Source organism: Calliopsis andreniformis, chromosome 9 (assembly GCF_051401765.1).
Source record: "Calliopsis andreniformis isolate RMS-2024a chromosome 9, iyCalAndr_principal, whole genome shotgun sequence".
Lineage (NCBI taxonomy): Eukaryota > Metazoa > Arthropoda > Insecta > Hymenoptera > Andrenidae > Calliopsis > Calliopsis andreniformis.
Window position 1 is genome coordinate 20,199,502 of NC_135070.1, and position 19,728 is coordinate 20,219,229.

A 19,728-nucleotide genomic window follows, 5' to 3' on the forward strand; every position below is an offset into this window, starting at 1 on the left:
GAAACGGCCCCCTAGCTCCCCGATCTTTCGCCTCTTTCGTCCTCTTCTTCCTCTTTGATCGTCCTCCTCCCGCGGCCTCCAATTACACCGCTCCGCGAACGGAAATCGGCACTCGAGAACGCGGCCAGATGGATTTCCGCGTCCGTTCGAGCGAACTGGAGGTAAAACCGTTTCTCATTCGGAAAACCTGCGAGCATGACGAATATATGACTGTCTGGTAGATCGGTCTAGCTAAACTCAAGGGGAAATTGTAGGGATTTTATGGCAGACGTTAGTCTCGGGTTAGTCATGCTTTGCATCTTCTTCTGTTGGCGTTACACACCTTTATTACGCAACTCCTGACTTCTTGTTTTCTATTGATATATGCTTGCTAAGTCCGTTAAGGCCTTTTTCGAATGACTCGCTAACTCTGCGGTGTTTTCTTCCTATCTGCGGTTCATGATTGCACTGACAAACGATCTGTTTTGTACCCCCATCATTCATGTGCACGAGTTAGTATAATAACCAGAGAGGGGACCAATTACCATGATTAATTAATGGAAATCCTTCGTTAGGACTTATTTTCTCTGTTATGACGAACGGATATTCTTTATCCGATTTTCATGAGAAAGGAATTATGGTACTTAACGGAGGCCCCAAATTCTATTTCAGATTCTCGCCGTGTATACAATAGTTCCCACTCTCATGGATTAGAATATGTACATATTTGTTAATGTGTCTACCGTCACAAACTATACTCCGATGCACACGCATTCAGAAGGCTCGATAATCGTGTCGAAGTTTTTCGTTCCACCCTACCTGCTTTTATGTCAACAATCCCCTGTCCTCTATACTAATTGATATAAATGCCGGGACCTAGTCCTCGAGTTAGTCATCGGATGACCGCGAGCGGCGCTGGGCTTCCTCGAAAAGACCCGGAAGCAGCAATTAAGCACATTGTGAACCCCCATCGGACCCTTGCTACAAGCTAAGGACAATAAGCTTGAAAAAGTAATAAGCTTTCAAAGTCGTGCGAGGTAAGCAATAACTGGTGGTGTTCGTCTCCGTTTTGACTGTTTAATATGCCTGTTTATGGCCGAATTGTATTTTGGTGTCCACGCTTTCGACCCGAAAAAAGTTTGATGAATGCGTCGAGGGACACTCTGTGCTATTGACGTGCCCTTGTTGCTTCTTTTATGGCCGTAATCTCTGTATCGTTGTCTAAACGCATTGTACCCTCCCGGGCTCCTCCGCCATTTTGGTTCCTGCCGAAAACGCCGCAGACACGTCGGCCTCTGTATCTAATCTGAACTTCCACGATATTACTTATCAGCTAATCGCTCATCCGTTCCACCACTGTTTATCATTCACAGGTGGCGTTAACAAAGTCTCTTAGGATTGACAAAGCTTTTTGGCTCGAATTCTTGTGCGCCCTTTCGATTGTGAAGACGATCACTTAAAGGGTACTTCGTAGATCAGAAGTACTTTTAGATTGGTCTTTTTTATCATCGATATTTCAAAGCTTTCGACCTTATCCGCTAATCGAATCCCGTAGATTCTCCTCCTGAAAAATCCTGTTTTTCCACTGAATGGGATTGCCTAAGTGGCAGTATAACAAGGAGGACATAAATTATCGCTGTGTAACTGCGTATAAGTGCAACGAACACGTTGATTGCATTCAGGTTCGCGTATCCAAGTGTCCGAATGCGAGTCTTCGTGTGCAAGTACAGCGTACAGATCTCCGTGACGTGCACCCGCTCGCTATTTGCGCGTACGACGCGCTTGCGCTCTCGAATCATCTTTCAAGCCGCCAACGTTTTCGTCTCACCAGGGACACGTAGTCTTCGTGATCTTCGACGTTATTATTAGAAAACTGAAGAAATTCTCGCTGGTCAGCCGTGTAGCGTTGTTTGAAAAGAATGAGATCTTACGAACTGAGAATCTTCCACACGGGATCCCTGATCATAAAGACACGATCTCATCTTCAATTACGTTGCACATTTAGGTTTTGTTTATTTCTTTCTGCACCTTGTTTCATACTGCAGTGGTGAAGGTGCAACGACTTGTAGAATAGATATTTTTTATAGCTGCTACTCCATCTGCAGTAAAAAAGTACCAGATGCCTTATCAATTTGATGAATTGCATGCAGTCAGAAATGCATGGGATTAGCATGTATCTCTAAATTTTATTGAAATTATCTATTGTTTTAGACCGATATTACTTATTCCCTTCCAACAGTATACATCAAATCTCGATAAAAATAGGAGCAATAGGTTATTTTTATGCGATGTGTGGAATTGGCTGGAATTTGGGGGAGGTAGATGGAGAAGAACCAAAATGGCGGTAGGCCCTCACAGAAGGGCAACAGTTGTCCATGTTGCAACGCAGAAGCCAATGAATTTCGAGCATTAAAATGATTTTACATAGTACATTAGAATGAATTGAGCACGTCTTTGTTGCGGCTCGAGTGCGTCGCGACAGTACGCATAATTAATCTCCTCCATGCACAATAACGCGTTTGCATTCATGCGTGCCACGATGATTACGTTTCGCTGATGAAACTCTAATCGTGAATTAAAATACTGTCTATATAGTATACACGGTCTTGCTTTGAACCCGTAGCGACTCGAGGCTTATGCAATATGCGAAAACAATTGAATCAGGGGCAGACGACGCCAAGAATTCAGTATTGGTTTCGGATCAAAGGGCAAAAGGAAGCTTCGATTATAGATTCGTTCTGGAATTCTTAATTATCAGATCGAAAACCTATCCTAGGTACTCTATAGACTCTCCTAAGATGACACTTATCTGTCTTTTCATTATAATGAGATAGTAAGTGATACTCTTGTTAGAGAATAAGAAAAGCATATTATCTCATTGCTTAGAGAGGGGCGATACAAAAGAAATGTGGTCAGTAATCGCGAAGCTCAGTTAGAAAAAAAAGTTGCCCTATTAACCGAAAATTCAGCCATCCGAACGATCGTGTTTCCCCGATAGCTGAGACAAGGGAGGCTCCAGCGTGCACGGTCGGCTGCTTCAACCCCGCGGTGCCCGCAGCGGCAGCATTAATTACGGGCGTTTTTAATTACACCAGTCAGCTATGAGCCAACAAACGGCGCACTCCCACCACTACGATCGACCTTCCAATCCTGACACTCCCTGGGTGTACTTTAAGAACAGTTCTCCCTTCTACCTCTCCCCTTCGAACAAGTCGGTGGACGCCGACAAAAATATTCGCATGGTGCGTGTGCGTGCTCGCCCCCTTTCCCCCCCCCGGACCCACGACCCGTGGAGGATCTCCCCTCTGGCATGTACGACGGGATCGTGTTCGGGAACAGCGACCCGCGGGCTTCCTCCCGAGGCTTTCTCTCTGGAAGGATCCCTTGGAGGGCTATCCCCACCAGGAGGAGCTGGATGGATGGTCGGCTCGTTTAACTGTGGAACGCGGCTCGAATCACGAGCGAATGAGACGCCGCTAGACGGGCTCCTCGGCTCATCTCCCTTGGTCCTTTCTCCGCTTCCTCGGCCCTCGCGTTCTTTGTCCATCGTTCCGCGAACCGTTCCCTCGTTCGCTCGTGGATAGAAGCTGTAGGTGATACGTGGGCGGCCCGAACCGAACATTCGTCTCGAGATTGCGTACGCGTGTATTGGTGGCCGTGCAGGGGATCCCCAGTGAGTCTGCGCCGCGTTTATCGGTCGATAGACGCTTTTGGGAAACCTTCCACGTGTTTCGTGGAGCCGCGTGATGCCGATCTCTCCTCGCCACTTTTGCTATTCGATCGAAGCCGGATCCCCCCTGGTCCTACCGCTCCTTCCTCGAACGTTTCGTAAGGGATAGATTCTTGGAGCATTCTGGGTTCAGAGTTCCTATGAATCTCGAGTCAATGACTCGTTCCTCGATATTCGAGTGGATGTGTGGTTCATGGGCACAAGTGTGCGAATAGCTACAGGTATCATGCCTATTCCACAGAAGCGATTGTTCGCGATGAATAACGCTCCGTTCATTGACGCGACTATTAGTGCATGATCATCCTCGCGGAGGATCGTCATCAGCGGTGCTAGCTAGGATCGCCTACATGCAGTCCTGTCGCAGACGGCCGTGCCGTTTCGATAAACGGCCTACAAAACCCACGGAGGGGACGGGCCGATGCTTGCATTCCCTGGAGCCCCTCCTGACAGCGGCTGTACGTGGGTACATTATTCATTCTCTACTACATTCGGCAGCAGGAGGGTGCGCGCGAGTGTGTGCGTATCCCTCGTAGTCGATGACGCGACCATGCACTTGCGTCCACCCTGTGCATGTGTGCGTGCCTTCCGCACGGATACGTCTCTTCTCTCTTTTCCGATGCCGTGTCCCTCCTTCTCTCTGCTCCCTCCCCTCGCCTCCTCTGGCCCCTCCACCTCTACTTCTATCCCTATTCACCGTCATTCACCCTCTCCCTTTCTCCTGTCCCCCTTTTCCGCCTTATCTATCATCCCCCTCTAACGTCTGTCTCTCTTTGCCCTCTGCGTCTGTCCTTCTCTGCGATCCTCCTGTCTCTGTTTCACCAGCGACGAGCGTGCTCAGCGTAAACAGAAGCCAGTAAAAGCATAGCTCGGTGGGATGGAGGGCTACAAGGGCAGGCCACGATGGGACGGGAAGTTGTGGAGGGATCGAAGGGGTGGCGGCATTAGCGCGTACAGACCGGGGCAACAGGGCGCGAGCAGAAAAGAGGGAGACCGAAATCAACGGCGTCTCGGGGCGGGAGAGAGACCGGCTGACGTGCCTCGGGGGAGAGAGAAAGAGGGAGAGCGGCTGGCGAGGAAGGCGATTGCACACGATGCGCTGGGACAATGTCGCGATCGTTGCCCGTGGATCGTGGCAGCATACTCGGCAGGAACGAACCTTCTCGCCTCGTGTGCAAGCGGCTCGGCTCTAGGCAAGCTTCACCCCTCTTCACTTCCGACGCTCTCGACGCACTTCCCTGGGGGAGGTTGTAGCCAATCAGCGATCGAGTTTCCGTGGCCCGCGGCCGCTGGCCGACTCCACGTCGCCCGCTACCTAATGTAGGTTGCCCAAGGTGGGTATCCTCCGTATCCTCCGTACCCTCCTTGCCTTTTTTACCTTCGCTCCCTGCCACCTACTCGGAACGAAGGTGACGAAGGTCATCCGCGGGGATCCTTTACCTGCTCTACCTCACCATCTCCCGCTGTCGCTCTGATCTTTCGTGCCCCCTCGCGACGAGAGACCGACTTACGCTTTCTTTAGGGGGATTGTTTATCAGTGGGGACAGACTGGGACAATGGCAAATAATAATAGTAACTTGAGAGTGAAGTTGTGAGTTAGATGTGGTTTAGGTATTTTTTGGGGGTGTATCGAAATGAAGAATTTAGTTAATGTTTTAGAAAAGGGGAGATGACTGAAGATTGAATTTCGTTGGAACATCATGGTTGGATGTAAGGAATGAGGAGTAATTAACTGTAGAATGTAAACTCACGTACCCCTACCTCCCCTTCTCGTGTAGCAGCAGTTCCTTTCTATAGTTTCATTTCCGCCATCGCGCAGTCTTTCGTTATACGACTCACTTTATTACCTACTACTACCTATACAGCAAGTATAAAGTACCCTCTTCTTTATGCTAATGTGAAAGTGTCGTATAAATGGATAATGTGAGGCGAATGTTTGAAAATTTGGTAGACAGACACAGATATTGCAAACTACTAACGATGTAGTAGGATTATTTTTTGTTGATGGTACTCCCCATTAAGTTGAAGAATGACATTAAAGAAATGTTTAAAAATACTGGGGTACCGATACGATTTAATCATCGTATATGCTGTATCATCAGCCTCGGTGGTTGCACGAAGGGGTGCTCCACTTGCTCTATGTCTCAACGCAAAAATGGCGAGGAAATGGAGCAGAAATCGAATCACCAGACACGAAGCGATAAAAACTCTGTGGCTCAATTTGTGAACTTTTTACGATTTTATGAATCACGTTTATAGCATAACTCTAACATTACTTGCTCCAAAATTAATAAATATGTCCTTCTATTAGGAATATTGGAACCGGGTGGGCATAATTAAAAGTCATTTACACACACTCATTTATGGTTATACATCACAATTTATTGACGAACAATGATCGTACACTGGATGCAACACGATTCTCCAAGAAACAAATTTAACAAAATACCTATATAAGTAAACGCATGTAGCTAATTAGTAATAACAATCTTCTAGGTACTATTTATCGAAGAGACGCAGCAGGGTAATCTTCGAACGAGAACCTCACGGTAATGGTCTGAATAATTAGATACTCGAACGATCAATGGTAGTAGGTACACCAGTGATATAAAACGATTTATAGTTTGTGTTAGACTCTGGGGCCATAAATCACGGTTTTTTATGTCTTCGTTTTTGATTGAAGAAATGGACTGACAATTTTAGGACCGTTTCGTTGAATAGTTAATAAGTTACATGAAATTTAAAACAAAAACATGGAGACAGAAAATACTACCTGGATTAGGTTTTACTACTAGAAAAGATTAACAATTATTAATACACTTACTTCGATTACAATTCACAGCTTGTTTATTGATGGAAATACTGTACCGAGTTACATGTGTAGTATGCATTGCGACGATAACGATTAGTTTCACACATCGGAACAGTATAACTGATTACGCTTATCGTTACAATAGTAAAATTTCAAAACAAAAATGAACATAACTGTGTTAGGTAATTGATCATCGGAAACAACGTGGTTCTTCTTTATAACCTCGATAACTCTTTAAGATCTAAAAAACATTCGCATAAATCTTACTTTTTTGACGTTCTACGCTCACGATGCATCAATTGCTTGGACACGACAGTTCAAAGAAGTATCTTCAAGTAGGGGGCACAATTTCAAGATAAAAATTTTCTTCAAAACAAAAGCACCGAGAAAATCTTCTAAAAGTAACCCCGCGTCCTTGATCCCTGATCAAGTTATTTTTTTCGAACGATCTACTAATAGCTGACGATGTTTATTGTTTATATCATTCACAAGAAAATACACAGAAATTCGTTCAATATATGGATATTTCGGGAAGTTATGTCCAGTTACGTAGCAACTGTTCCTGGAAGAAAGTTTTCTTAATACATTTGAATAATATTCGCGCGTTATCGCCAGCTCGAACGAAGGTCGTGAACATGGATATTCGATGGTCGATGGATTAACGGGTAAATCATGATCGATCGTGATCGATAGAACGTAACGCGGGTATCCTTCGTGGTCTCGTTTTTAAAAAAGCCCGTAGAAAAATAACGTGTAAAAATCTGGGTCCCATTTCAAATTCGCCGTGTAAATTCTAACGAGCAGTGGCCTCGATCTAAACCTCGTTTTCAATAACTGGCAGTTTTCTTTTTGATTTTTAGTTCTCCTCGATGTCCTTGGCGATGGCCCACCGCGAAACTAATTGACGCGAATTTTCATTACTGAATTCGAACCATCCGACTTGATCGCGAACAGCGGATACATTCCCTTCTCTCTTCGTTCGCGCTCTCACGTTTTCAAGCGCGGTGTGGAACAAACTGGGTAATTGAACACCGTAATTGTACAAGCTATACATGTATATCTATTCATTGATGCGCTGCATTTCTACATGAATATTGTTATATAATGTACGAACGTTCTGTCTGCTTTTCGTTCGTTCTATTCTCTCATTGATAACGTTTGGAATCGTTAGAAACATGTAAGCGCAGTCAACGATAGTGAAAATTTGTAATAATAGCATTCGAATATTGAGGAAAGTATTAATTAAAATTCAATATCTTCCTCCTTGATTTTTTGGAAGTGGACTGCTGTATGGATTTTAAGTTCCATTCGATCAAATTCTATTTACTAATTCATAACTTTAAATTTCCTCTACCGTAGACTGTACTTTAAGATTTCCGAATTGGAGTCGTATCGTTGCATACCCACCTTCATTTTCGTTCGATTGTACACGTTTTCCTTCGTAGGTAATCTGATACACTCAGCTGAATTATTCTGATCGTTCGAGTAGAGTTTGAATTTCTGGTGAACGTTTCGGGTTTTCTTCGACTCATGTTCCTTTTTATTGTTGTCCTTGTACGAACGGGAACGGTTCAGCGATTGCACGAATCCCGATATAGCGTTAAGAATCGTATATCACGCGTTAATGAGCTTCCAGAGCGCTTGGTCAGCCTTTTTATTTCATGCCTTTCGACGCACTTGACCGTACAGATCTCGGACGATAATATATATTATTTACGAATCGATAACAGCGATATGAGTTTACATTTTTGTAAAATAAACGCTTCGTCGCGGCCGATACGTACGAACAGTTATTCGTCTTATCAGACTCCCAATTCAACGATACATTCTACAGCAGCGTGCGTACATTGGGAAGTATTCGCAGAACTTGCTGCAACTTGGAATTACAAAAGATGCTTTTCGTAGGTGTTTCACGAGTATATAGGGTGTCTCAGATGCAACTGATCAAATTTTGTGATTTCCAAAAATGTTGTATCTCTGATTGAAAAACAGTACCTACACATATGCCTTGTGTATACTTTGGAGATAAGTTTAACAATTTTTTTCAGACACCTTGTATAATATCCCAGAGATTACCTGAAATCTCTTCCATTCAATTGAAACATTTCCCACTGCCAACTAGCATCTACCCTTTACCAACGAATCGAACCTTACAGCCTTACCACCGCGATAAACCGCGTATAATATATTATATTATATCATGTTATATTATAATAGAGGATAGTTAAATTGCACTAATACATTGCACACGTTCTCCGACACTCTTCTTCTTTGGCATCTCTATGAAGTACACGTTCCTCTAAGTTTCTAAAAAGAGACAACACCCGAGGACAAGGAAGCTTATCCGTCATCTGTCCCCCGTATTCCCATTTACCCGCTACCCTTCCAACAACCCCTAATCATACGTTTCTACGATCCTAATATATCTCCGCCAGGCGTTGCGCCCATTCCACCAAATCGTCAACTGTTGCTCAAAAAGTCATTCGGTAGACTCAAAAACAGGAGTCAGACTTGCATTTAATGGTTGATCATAAACACACATACATGCATTTACAAACATACGTAGCTTAACGTATCTAGGTAACAACGGACCGAATGCCGCCATCGTTTTCCCTTCGGGGGCGAAGACACACGGGAAAAGGTCGCTTTTACGATTAACCCTACCTCCCTATGATATTCATTAGTCTCTCTTGCCCTTACTTCCCCTTCGCCATCGATTCCCAAGTCAACGGTCCGGTTTCCCAAGGTTTTGCTTACCGTGTGTCCTCGCACCCACGCGAAAATCTCGTCACAGGAAGCAGGGAGAGAAAATATAACATGGTAACGTACAGCCTTTGGGTTGGTCACGTAGGAATCTCGTTTCTGTAGGAGCGTTCTTATACTTAATTATTAGTAGGAAATAGTGGAGAAGAAGTGGAGGAAATGGGGGCAGTTCAGTTGTCGAAAGGATAGACCGCTTAAGGTGGCTGCTGCGAGGCGGCGTTGAAGTAACTGGCCCTCTGATTTCTGTATTGCGAGGCGACCACTGCCTGGGGATTGGGTATGTGTCTAATACCAAGATTAGGCTTGATCTTCATCCCAAAACCGGAGATTCTCTGGTGAGGCTGCGGTATACGGAGGGCCACTTTGCTGGCGATGTTAGCTGAGCCAAGCACCAGCGGATCCACTGAGTTCTTGTCGGTGATGCACTCGCTGAGGAGGGACACAGCCGCGTTTGAGAGTGTGACGAGGTTGGATTCTTGGCCTCGGCGCTGTTCCAAGTCCTTCGTTTTTCCTCGCAGCAAGCTTCCTGTAGCTATCGGCGGTCGTGGACCTCTCGGATTTAATGAGGAACAGGATGAAGAAGATGACGAGGATGAGGAGGAAGGAGAAGAAGACGAGGATGAGGAGGATGATGAGAAGTTACTGGTCGATAAACTGGCCGATAAGTCTAAGATATTATTGTGCACGGTTCCGCCGCTGCTCAGATCTAACGGAATCTCGTACTTGGAGTTATTCGGTTCCAAGATGGCGCTGGTCGTGGCGAATCCTGAGGGCTTCGCGACGCGCAGAGGCGCCAGTGGTGGCGGGCCTTTCTTCTTCGGAACAGCGTTCACTTGCACGGCAGGGGGATGTTCCTCTTTCGTTTTGGACATTATGCTCTTCAGGGCATCTCGCATCTGTTTCTCAGCTAGCAGGCTTCTCACTCGATTGGCCTTACTCTCCCGCAATTGCTTCTCGAGTTTCTCTCGATCTAAATTGTCCACCTTCTCTCCATTATTCTGGGCGCGCTGCTTCGTCTTATCACGGAAGTTATCGCTGGTTTCATTCACCGCCACCAGACCCAATCGTCGAAGAATTTCCTCGTCCTGCTTCGGTCGGCCTGTTTCCAGTTTCTCCACCACCACCTTCGTCTCAGGCTCTGGTTCCTCTTTAAACTTTGGCGAAGGCCTGCAAGCTGAGGGTGCGCTCCTCTGTTCCATCCTCTCCGCGGCGACAACTGCCTCCTCCCCCTGGGTACTTATATTTTGTGCGATTCTAACCACTTCGTCTGGTATACTGTCTATAATCTCTTCTATAGTTTCCTCCGTCTCGCCGAGGTTTTCCTTTGCCCCAGCCTCCTCGCGAACCAAGGAACTCGTCGTCGACCTCTGCTGACCTATCGCAGTGGCTTTGATCTTTTCCCTCCGGACAGCTCTCATCTGCAACAGCTTCTCCTTCGTCTGTCCACTTCCCGTGCTCGACGTGATCCTCGGAGGACACGGCGTCAGTCGAACTTTCAGCTTCAGCAGATCCTCTCGCGGCGTGGTCGTGATTTCTGCAATGACCCGTTTATTCCGCCGTTTCCTGCGCTTCCGGTGTTCCAGTCTGGCCAACTCTTTGGTCTTGGTGCTCTCAGGCGCGTGGCTCGGCTGCAGCGGCACGAGATCAGGTGTTCTCATAACCGGCGTCACCTCGCAGCGGGGTTTTTTCGCTTTTGGCTCTTTGTCGCGTTCCAGATTCGACTCCAACGATCGAGGCGGTTCGACGCTACTTTCTAAAATCTTACGAGCCTCGACGTCGCATTCTGGGGCAGGTTTGGGACTCGGCGGTGGTGTCGGCGGCCTTTGAATGTTTTCCATACTCGCGGCCGCATCCTTGGTCGCCTCGCCGCTGTAGGGACTCACAGTCGAGACGGAGATGGCGTCTTCCTTCTTCACCACGTGATAAAACAGCTTCATCGGTGATTCCTGCAACGCAAACATTACCACCTACCCTATAATATACTAGACTTGGCACACAACCAACTGATCGGTCAGGGCCAGTGTCTATGTGATTTCATAGGCGACTTTTCACGTTAAATAACCCTTTGCTTCTACCATCAATTTGGTTCCCCATCATATTAACAAAATGACGCTAAAATGCTACCTGACCTTATTCAGTTGTGTTTGCAGTAAGCATAGGATATGACAACGATAGCTGAAAGTGCTATCACGGTAGACCCATGTGTAAACAACAAGGATTACGTATAAACGAGATGCAAAAAGAACTCAAGGAAATAACTACTACTACCATTAAATGATAGGCTACAGGAGTAAATTACAGAGGAAGACTCACTCTCTTCCAACCGAATATGCAGGCAAGGTCCATCAAAGTCCAAGACTGGTTCAGTATCATCATGCTCGAGCTACCGCGTCGGTGCTCATCGCTCTTCTCGCACAGCATCTCGATCTTGTTGACATTTGACCCTTGGGAATTCGCCTCTTCCCAGCCCCTCTTCAGCATCAGCAGCCGCACTAGGTGTCGAACCGTCACCCCTGCCGGACACTTGAGGTATCGCGTGCTCCTAACCCGAGCATCGTTGTCTTCTTCCTTCGCTTGATCGACGTTGTCTCTGTGTCGCGACGACCCAGTGCGATTTTCCGTTGACTGAGCCTCCTCTTCCGGCTCGTCGAGTTCGCAGAGGCTCAGACTGACGAAATCGTCCAAGGTCAAGTCGAGCGCCCCCAAGGGTGGGGCCACAGGTGGGCACTGGGGATTTACCAGTCGGAAATGGCGCCTTCGCTCGAGCTCGGACCGGAAGAGGCCCGGTACCACCAGATACACCAGACGTTGCAGCTTCACATCCGGTAGGAGGGGTGGGGACGTCGCGACGTTGCACACGGGGCACGCTCGTGCACCGCTGCTCAGCCGTCTGACTATGCAACCTCTGCAAACTGATCGCCGTCCGCCTTGTACTTTACGCTCCTCGCGACTTTTTCTTATTATTAGCTTTGTGCCTGGTCATCGTGCAAAGTGACTCGACTCTTATTTCGTATACCGGTTGAATCAAAATTGAAATGACACTCGACTACCGTAGGGGAATTGCAATAACTGCAGGGGTCATAATAAAACTATCCTTGTCAAATTTTAAGATTTATTTAAGAATTAAAGATGCTATAGTATTTTTTTGCTTTTCTAAACAAAGATAAAAAAATGGCAAGGATTAATTTTGACATGACCTCTTCAATTTCTAATATTACTATTTAATATCTGCATGAAAAAGTAACGTTTCACGATTTTCGATTCCGTCCACGCGTTAAGGAACTCATTTAAATAATGGCGACGTCCAAATATTGCAATTTTACCGTCCCCCTGAAATCTCCGCTTAGGGAGATCCGAAACACGCCGGGTACAGAGAGACAGAGAGAGATCGGAGCGGTTAGTCACCCTCCGTCGAACTTAGCCACCCTGCCCGAGGGGTGGATAAGCGTATGGGCTGCTTCACGCACGGCAAGTAGATACAGTCGTCGGTAGTACGGCAGTGGCACGCATCGTTTCGCATCGCGCCACGCCGCGCCACGCCGCGCCACGCCGCGCCACCGACACCGATAATCGCGCTGCTTTCGAATAATCGTGCGTCTTTCCATTGCAAATGAATGCTAACGAGTTGATGACACGCGATACGCGCGGAGATTCCTTCCGATCGATCGCGAGTCGACAACCGAGAACGGCCGAAATCGTATAGACTCTAGAGAAATGAAAATGGTAATACTAACAAGAGTGCAGGCATTCCACGAGGGTCGTCGCATCAATGAGGTAGCCCCTGCACAGAGGACACACGATATGTTCGTTCAAGTCTTTAACCAGCGGCTTCTCCCTCTCCTTCGCCTCCATGTCGGTCTATTCGGTTCTGAAACAGCTGTGCCATCCGATTGTTAATCCGCGGCTGTCGTGCCCAGGGACGATTAGACTTCTTTAATTGCAACGCAAGATGTTATCGTCCGTTTCGCGACGTGTGATCGAAATCCGTGTCGCATCCTTTTCTTCCGTTCTTATTGCACGCGGCTTGTACAGACACAGAATTCGTACGCATCGTCGCGACTCGTTTCAGAGACCTCAGAGAGCCTTCTGTTTCGATGATCTCTGGCTTATCTAAAATTAAATCGCGGCATGGTAGGCATTAATACCGACACCCGTGATATCGAGGACTCCGAAATACAGGTAGCGGACGCGCTGTGTATCGCTAGTGGGTTATGCACATACGTAATCGGGTTAGAGTGCGCGCACAGACGGCGATTTCCATTTACGCGGCACTCATACACGCCGTCGATATATTTAGAATAATGAAATATCTCGTGATATCCGGGCCGAGAAAGGGGCAGAAACGAGTTACGCTGGGACTTTAAGGTCTATCTCTTAAAGGGGATGGTTTCTCTCCCTTCCCCGACTACAGCATTCGATAATATTTTTCACCGAACAAATGTGTCAGACCTATTCGTCGCGACGATGCTTCGTAGCGATTCGAAATTGATTCGTTCATGCTCGCGGAAACTGCATGATTGTGCGCTGGACTGCTCCGAGAGCAAGCTGTTCCTCGTTAACACGTTTGCTGTGACTGGTTCGAGTTTTACTTGAAAGTTTCGAATGCGTTAGCGGCTGAGTCCTAAGTCGTCAAAGTGGCCAGACGATGACTTCCGTCTAGCAACTTTTTTAAGTTTCAGAGTCTACGTTCATACTTTATGTGCTAATGGCACACATATAAGGGTTAATGTCTATCACCATCTTTCTGTTAGGTATGTAGAATGTCGTGTAATAGGTTAGGGAAGAACAATGGGACGCTCTGGATAAGGTATTGGCAAAGTTGCCAGGGAAAAGATGCACCAGTAGGTTGGTGGCTTCGTGATGCGCGATGAAGAGCGCGCTTATTGAAGCCGAACAACGAGGTCCTCGCGTGAAAGGTACTTGACAGTGAAACTGGCTGGTCACGCGACGACGCCAGCCTGGAAAAACTAGGTTTTTAGAGCTCGTGCCAAGAGATCTCCCGCGCGATAACATTAAGCCGCGTTCCCACGTGTGCGACTTGTCATGTAGAGCACAATCAAGATGTTCCTCCGATATGCACTTTCTTTGCAAGGCAATCTTTTCGTACTGTCAAGATCTTATCTCAAATGTCCCATGGTGCGCTTTGAGCTCGTGAAGATGCGTCTTTAAAGCGACAAAAGTTGCTCTCCGAAAATTTGAATATCTCAACGTGGTATCACGGAAACAAAAATTTGAGGCACACGAAATTTAGTTGTCACATGAAACAGAAACTCTGATTCAGAAAAGATCTAAATGAATCCGAAATAAAAAGCATCTTCTTCGTAAATGCAAATGAATGAGAGGGAAGGCCGACCACCTGCGTTGACAAGCGACACAGGCTACTCGCGTTCAGGCAATTTCGGTTCGTGAATGATTCGCCAAGGCCGGGGAACACGGCAGGGACACGAAGTGGGGTCACCAGGAATGGCAGGAGCAATGAAGAAGGGTGGAGAAAGGGAGAGGGGCGCGAGTAGAGAAGGGCCTCTAGACTCGAACTTGAGAAAGGTCTGGCGCCAAGTCTACCGAGAACCGAATTCGTTCGCGATGTTCCTCGCGAACGGTGTCCCTCTTGAGGGAGTCGCGATCTCAATTTTTCATCGGCCCGACTGAACCAAGTGTCTTTCCGATTCTGGTCACGTTCTCCACGCTCGAGGATCGCGAGGTCGAAAGAGGGACGACAACAAAAATGATATTCGATCGCGACAAGGTAGAAGAGCGGTAAAAAAAGATTGATCGAGTGCTGCGAGAAAGTTATCGACAGGTGATCCAAGCACATGACTGAGTTATCTCGCATATCTAGGATGCTAAATCAATCTATTGCGCAATACTGTAATAAGACTGAACTAGCTCCCCGAATTCGGTCATCTCGAGTGACGCACCAATTTTCTATTATTAGCTGGCTATTGCACCAGTGCCTGTTTATTACGCAGTATTATAAAAAGGCGACCTTCGATCTCGCGACCACTTTTCCGAATCGAATTATTCCGAATGATACGCCGATTCTTGCATCAATTCGTCCCCGATTATTCCTGGATAAACACGTCCACTGAAATATGCCGACTGCTTCTCGTCGAATTCGCGACTGAACTCTAAATAGCGCGTAACAATTTATAGTCGATGGGAGAGATACAGTGAACACCTGAGTACACGCTCGAGTGGCGTGTTAACTCGATACCCTCGCGGGGGTCAACCCGCGAAAGAGTTTCTCTTTCGTCACGAAGCCGCGTTCAGTCTGTTACCCGCAGAAGCCCAGCGCGTAGTTGTTTACCAAAGTTCGTCATCCGAAACTGCAGCTCGTCGACGATGTCTCTAGTGTCCTTGTACTCGGTAAACATGCTACTATCGTTACGACTAACTCGATCCCCGAGCTGGCTGTGCCTTTTCCAGCAAGTAGAACCCGTCGGAGAGAGCACGGTAGCTATTCCAGGCAACAGGATCCTCGCGGCGGTAGCATCGTCGCGGCGCTCCTATCTTTGGGAGAGGATCGCGGGTACAGAGCGAGAGAGGCGCAGTATATCGGGCCGTTGGTCGATTCTCGCGCGACTACCACACGTTTTCAGGGCGGGTATAGAGAGTGAGAGAGTGAGAGAGTGAGTGAGAGAGAGAGAGAGAGAGAGAGAGAGAGAGAGAGAGAGAGAAAATCTTACCAGCGTGTGTAGGTGCCGCTTAACCAGCTAAGCGAGAGAGACGGTCGTCGTGGGCAGCGAGCCGCCGTCCCGTGCGGCTGGCAGCGGAACGTAGCAGCGCGGACGTGGCAACGACGGTGTTCTTGGTTGCCGTATCGGTTCTCGCGCGGTGCAGCGGCCGAGGAGAGGTGGCAACGCCGCTCCTACGTCCGTCCGTCGGCGTGCGGCAGCTCGAGGCTCTCTCTCGCGATAGCGCGCTCCCGTTGTCGTCGTCGCTCACGCCGCCGTCGCGCTCCTCGCCACCACGAACCCGTGACCGCGAGCAATCCTGATAACTCGCGTGCCGCCAGCTACGTACCATCACGTCCCTGCTGCCAGCGAGCACAGCGCCGCGCACATGTCCCCGCACATGTACCCGCCGCGATTTCGACCCGATTCTTCCACTTCCTACCTTCCTCGGCTCCCTCTCGCCCCCTCGTTCCAGCCTCTACTACGCCTTTTCCTCCACCGTCTTTCGGACAGCTTCGATCGCCGCTCTTCCTTCGCGTTCGCTGCTTCGCCCGCTGCTTCGCCTGCTGCTTCGCCCGCGGCTTCGTCTCGTCACTCCCGTTCTCGCGTGCCACGTTCCTCCTCGTCGCGGTCGTCGACGACGACGACGTGGTTGTCGATCGACCGGTGGGTCGACAGGCGCGCGCGCGCCCGCGCGCCCGCTCTTCCTGTCTCGCTTCTTCTCTTCTTCTCTCCTCCTCTCTGTACCGCTCTGCCAGCTCTGCCTCCGTCTTTGTCGCTCCGCCGCCCCCCTCCCTCCCCCTCGCCCTCTCCGCCCACCCTACTCCTACTCGTCGCTCGCACGGGTCTCGTCTCTCGCGACTCGACGTTAACGTAACAACCGTTCTCTTGGGGCCACGACTCGATTCGCTGCACTCGGCCGACTCTCGAGGCAGCGCGACGATACACGACGATATCGCGATCGCGGTGGCGGCGAACCGGCGAGCAGAGCAAGTGTGCGCAACGGTGGCGCCGAACTGCGGCGGCAGTCGTTGCCAGTTTTCGATACGGTGCGATTAGAACGACGCTGCACGGAAACGACAGGAAGACACGGGGCTCTGGTCGCGTATCGACCCCGCCTAAACCCCGCCTCGCTGCGACGGAGCCGCACGAGCGACGCCGAGCGTCGGCGAGCGTCGGCGAGCCGCCCGCGACTCCTTTCCCTCGGTCCTCGTCCTTTCACGCGGCCCCGACCTTTCCTCTTCTTGCACCGTTTCGCCCTTCGCGACCCTTCGTGCCCCTCCCTCACCACCAGGCACCATCGATCGGTTCGTCGATCGACATTGATGTCAATCGATGCCAGGTCTTATGCGGAGACTCTTTTACACCTTGTGACTGCTGTCTCAGATATTTCATGTAGGTACAGGGGGAGGCAGGGAGGCAATCGAGCAGTCTCCAAAATTCACTGGCAAAATTGACAAAATTCCTTGACACTGGTCAATATGTATTCTAAGAGTGAAAATCAATTCAGAGCTCTGGATAATAGGCGACCCCCTCTTCATCTTGATATTTCATCTTTCTTTTATTCGATTCTTCCACCGTTAAAATGCACCTACACCGGCTACACTAGCTCTTCAGTATCGGGAAGAGCAGCCCTTACCACCACGATTGCTTCCGTTGTCGCTTTTGCTATTTAACCTCCGCGAGAACCGAGAGAGGAAGTTCCCTCGGCCGTCTGACTACGCGGGCAGAATACAGGTGCTCGAGATGGTCGGTATAGAGACGAATGAGCAACTGGGGCTTAAATCGTCCGAAGCGAGCACGTTATTCGTAAGCTTAATAACGACGCGGAACGCACACGCGAGACGTCGAAGTACGCGCGACTAATCAGCGCGAGAAACTCGTTGGACCGACGCTGGGGCATCATCTGACCATGTCAGTCCCTTTCCACGTCGTTCTAATTATCGGGCCGTCGTTGCGCATCGAGCATAAAAAACAGCTTTCGAGGAACGCGTTACGAACGGTGGCTTGTCCCGTGCCGCAATAAAAGTATATCGACACGGACGCGCACGATAAATACGCAGGGACATAACGGTGGCACTGCGTGCTGGTAAACATGGGCCACTGCTCCGCGAGGCTGCTCATTATTACGTTGTCATATGCGAACCTGAACTTCGTCGACGTGGGCTTTATTAAACTTGCATGCAACTTATAGATACTATAGCCTCCACATGTTTTCTTTATGCTTTTCTTCACAATCGATTGGCTGAGCTTAGGATGCTACGGTTAAATGGAGGTCGGAAGTTCGACGGAAACTATGTACTTTGTTGGATGACTAACCTTCTGGTGGCTTTGAATCAATAGAGTGACTGACTGATAATCTTTGTTATTTTCCTATCGTCTTAATCCCCAGTGTGTTTGTTTTTCAATTCAGAGTCTTAATTCTCATGACTCTTAATAGGGCAAAGTCCGATTTTCTTCGGTGCCGAAGGTTATCCCCTTCATTAAGTAGTGCCGTAAAAATATCTTTCTAGAAACCATGTTGTGTTCTGCTTCGTATACAAAAACCTCTGTTTATCGTATTGGAGTAGTTATTTAGTCCTAACAACTTCACTAACATTCTTAGGTCTTGACTTCTTAAGTTTCCCTTCTCAGGCTTATGCCTCTTTGGTGAAGCTCCAATTTCTTAATACCTACCTCATAATTTACCTATCCTTATCTCTCTAGTATGTTTCACTTAAAGCGGGTAAATATATATCCTACAGCTACAGTAAACTGAAATTAAAAAATCCCCAGTTAAATTGGTCTCTTGATCCTTCGATGGGACACCCAATCGTCCTTCAGAGAACCTTCTACTATCTCATATCGCGAAATTCGAACCTTGGAAAATTACTATTCCACGCGCAACTAGTAAACAAACACGCTAGATTCGTCACAGTTCGAGGCCTGTAGTTTCGTAACTTGGATCAGCAAACACGCGTCGAAGAAACCAACGGTCGGGTGTTCCACTCCGGCCAGCTTGCTCGTAAAAGGCGTCACTCTAGTTACGCCGATAGCCACACATACAGCCGCGCGCCGTTCTCCCGATAACAGCTGTACGCGATGAACCAGCCGAACGAACCGTATTCGAGAAATATCCGGCGCGCCGGTACATCACCGGTGCCATTGTAAATTTAAATCGTCGCGCTATTTATAGAACTGGTAACCGGTTGATCCTGATTGGCCGCGTTGCGCGCACTTATCGCATCAGCCTACGCGAGCCTTTTCTTCCAGCGAATCCGCACAATTACCGCGCGCTCTTTGATACGTATCTACGGAATAGCCATCGTACCTTTCGCGTTTATCACATTTTACACAATTCAGGCGCGGGTTTAATGTCGGAGATAATTGTCCTTGAGGAGGATTTCCGGTTTCGTGCCTGGATAACGCAGGCGTGATAGGCTGAGAACGTTTGCCTCGAGATATTGCTCCGAAGAATTGCTTTCTTTGGAATTATGTTTGAGAACTATTTGAGGATACTAGAGGATGCATTGCATGACTCAATGGTTTAATCAGACTTTGGTTATTGGAACTAACTCTAAAACCGCGGAAGGTTTCTGGAGATTATCTGCCACTGACTTCATTCGTTCATCAGTGATATTGTACCTGTATCTACTTAAACCCTGCGAATTCCCATTACACGATGACAAATCGACGATCTCTAGTTTTAGTAACAAATGGAGTAGCCACATCTGCAAGCTATGCAAGTAACGCAGCCCATTACGTCCAGGAGGTCTTACTCCAATCTTTCATTA

The 19,728-nt window shown here is 48.0% G+C and overlaps 1 protein-coding gene across 1 annotated transcript; it reads right to left on the bottom strand.

Moving 5' to 3' along the window:
• Nucleotides 1-9,334: 9,334 nt before the first annotated feature.
• On the bottom strand, nucleotides 9,335-16,108 carry LOC143183110 (uncharacterized). The gene is made up of 4 exons (XM_076384537.1): nucleotides 15,968-16,108; nucleotides 13,016-13,158; nucleotides 11,595-12,193; nucleotides 9,335-11,227 (listed from the first exon to the last, which is right to left on the bottom strand). The coding sequence occupies exons 2-4, from the start codon at nucleotides 13,131-13,133 to the stop codon at nucleotides 9,476-9,478; spliced, it is 2,469 nt and encodes an 822-aa protein (XP_076240652.1). The 5' UTR covers nucleotides 13,134-13,158; nucleotides 15,968-16,108; the 3' UTR covers nucleotides 9,335-9,475.
• Between the last annotated feature and the right edge of the window lie 3,620 nt (nucleotides 16,109-19,728).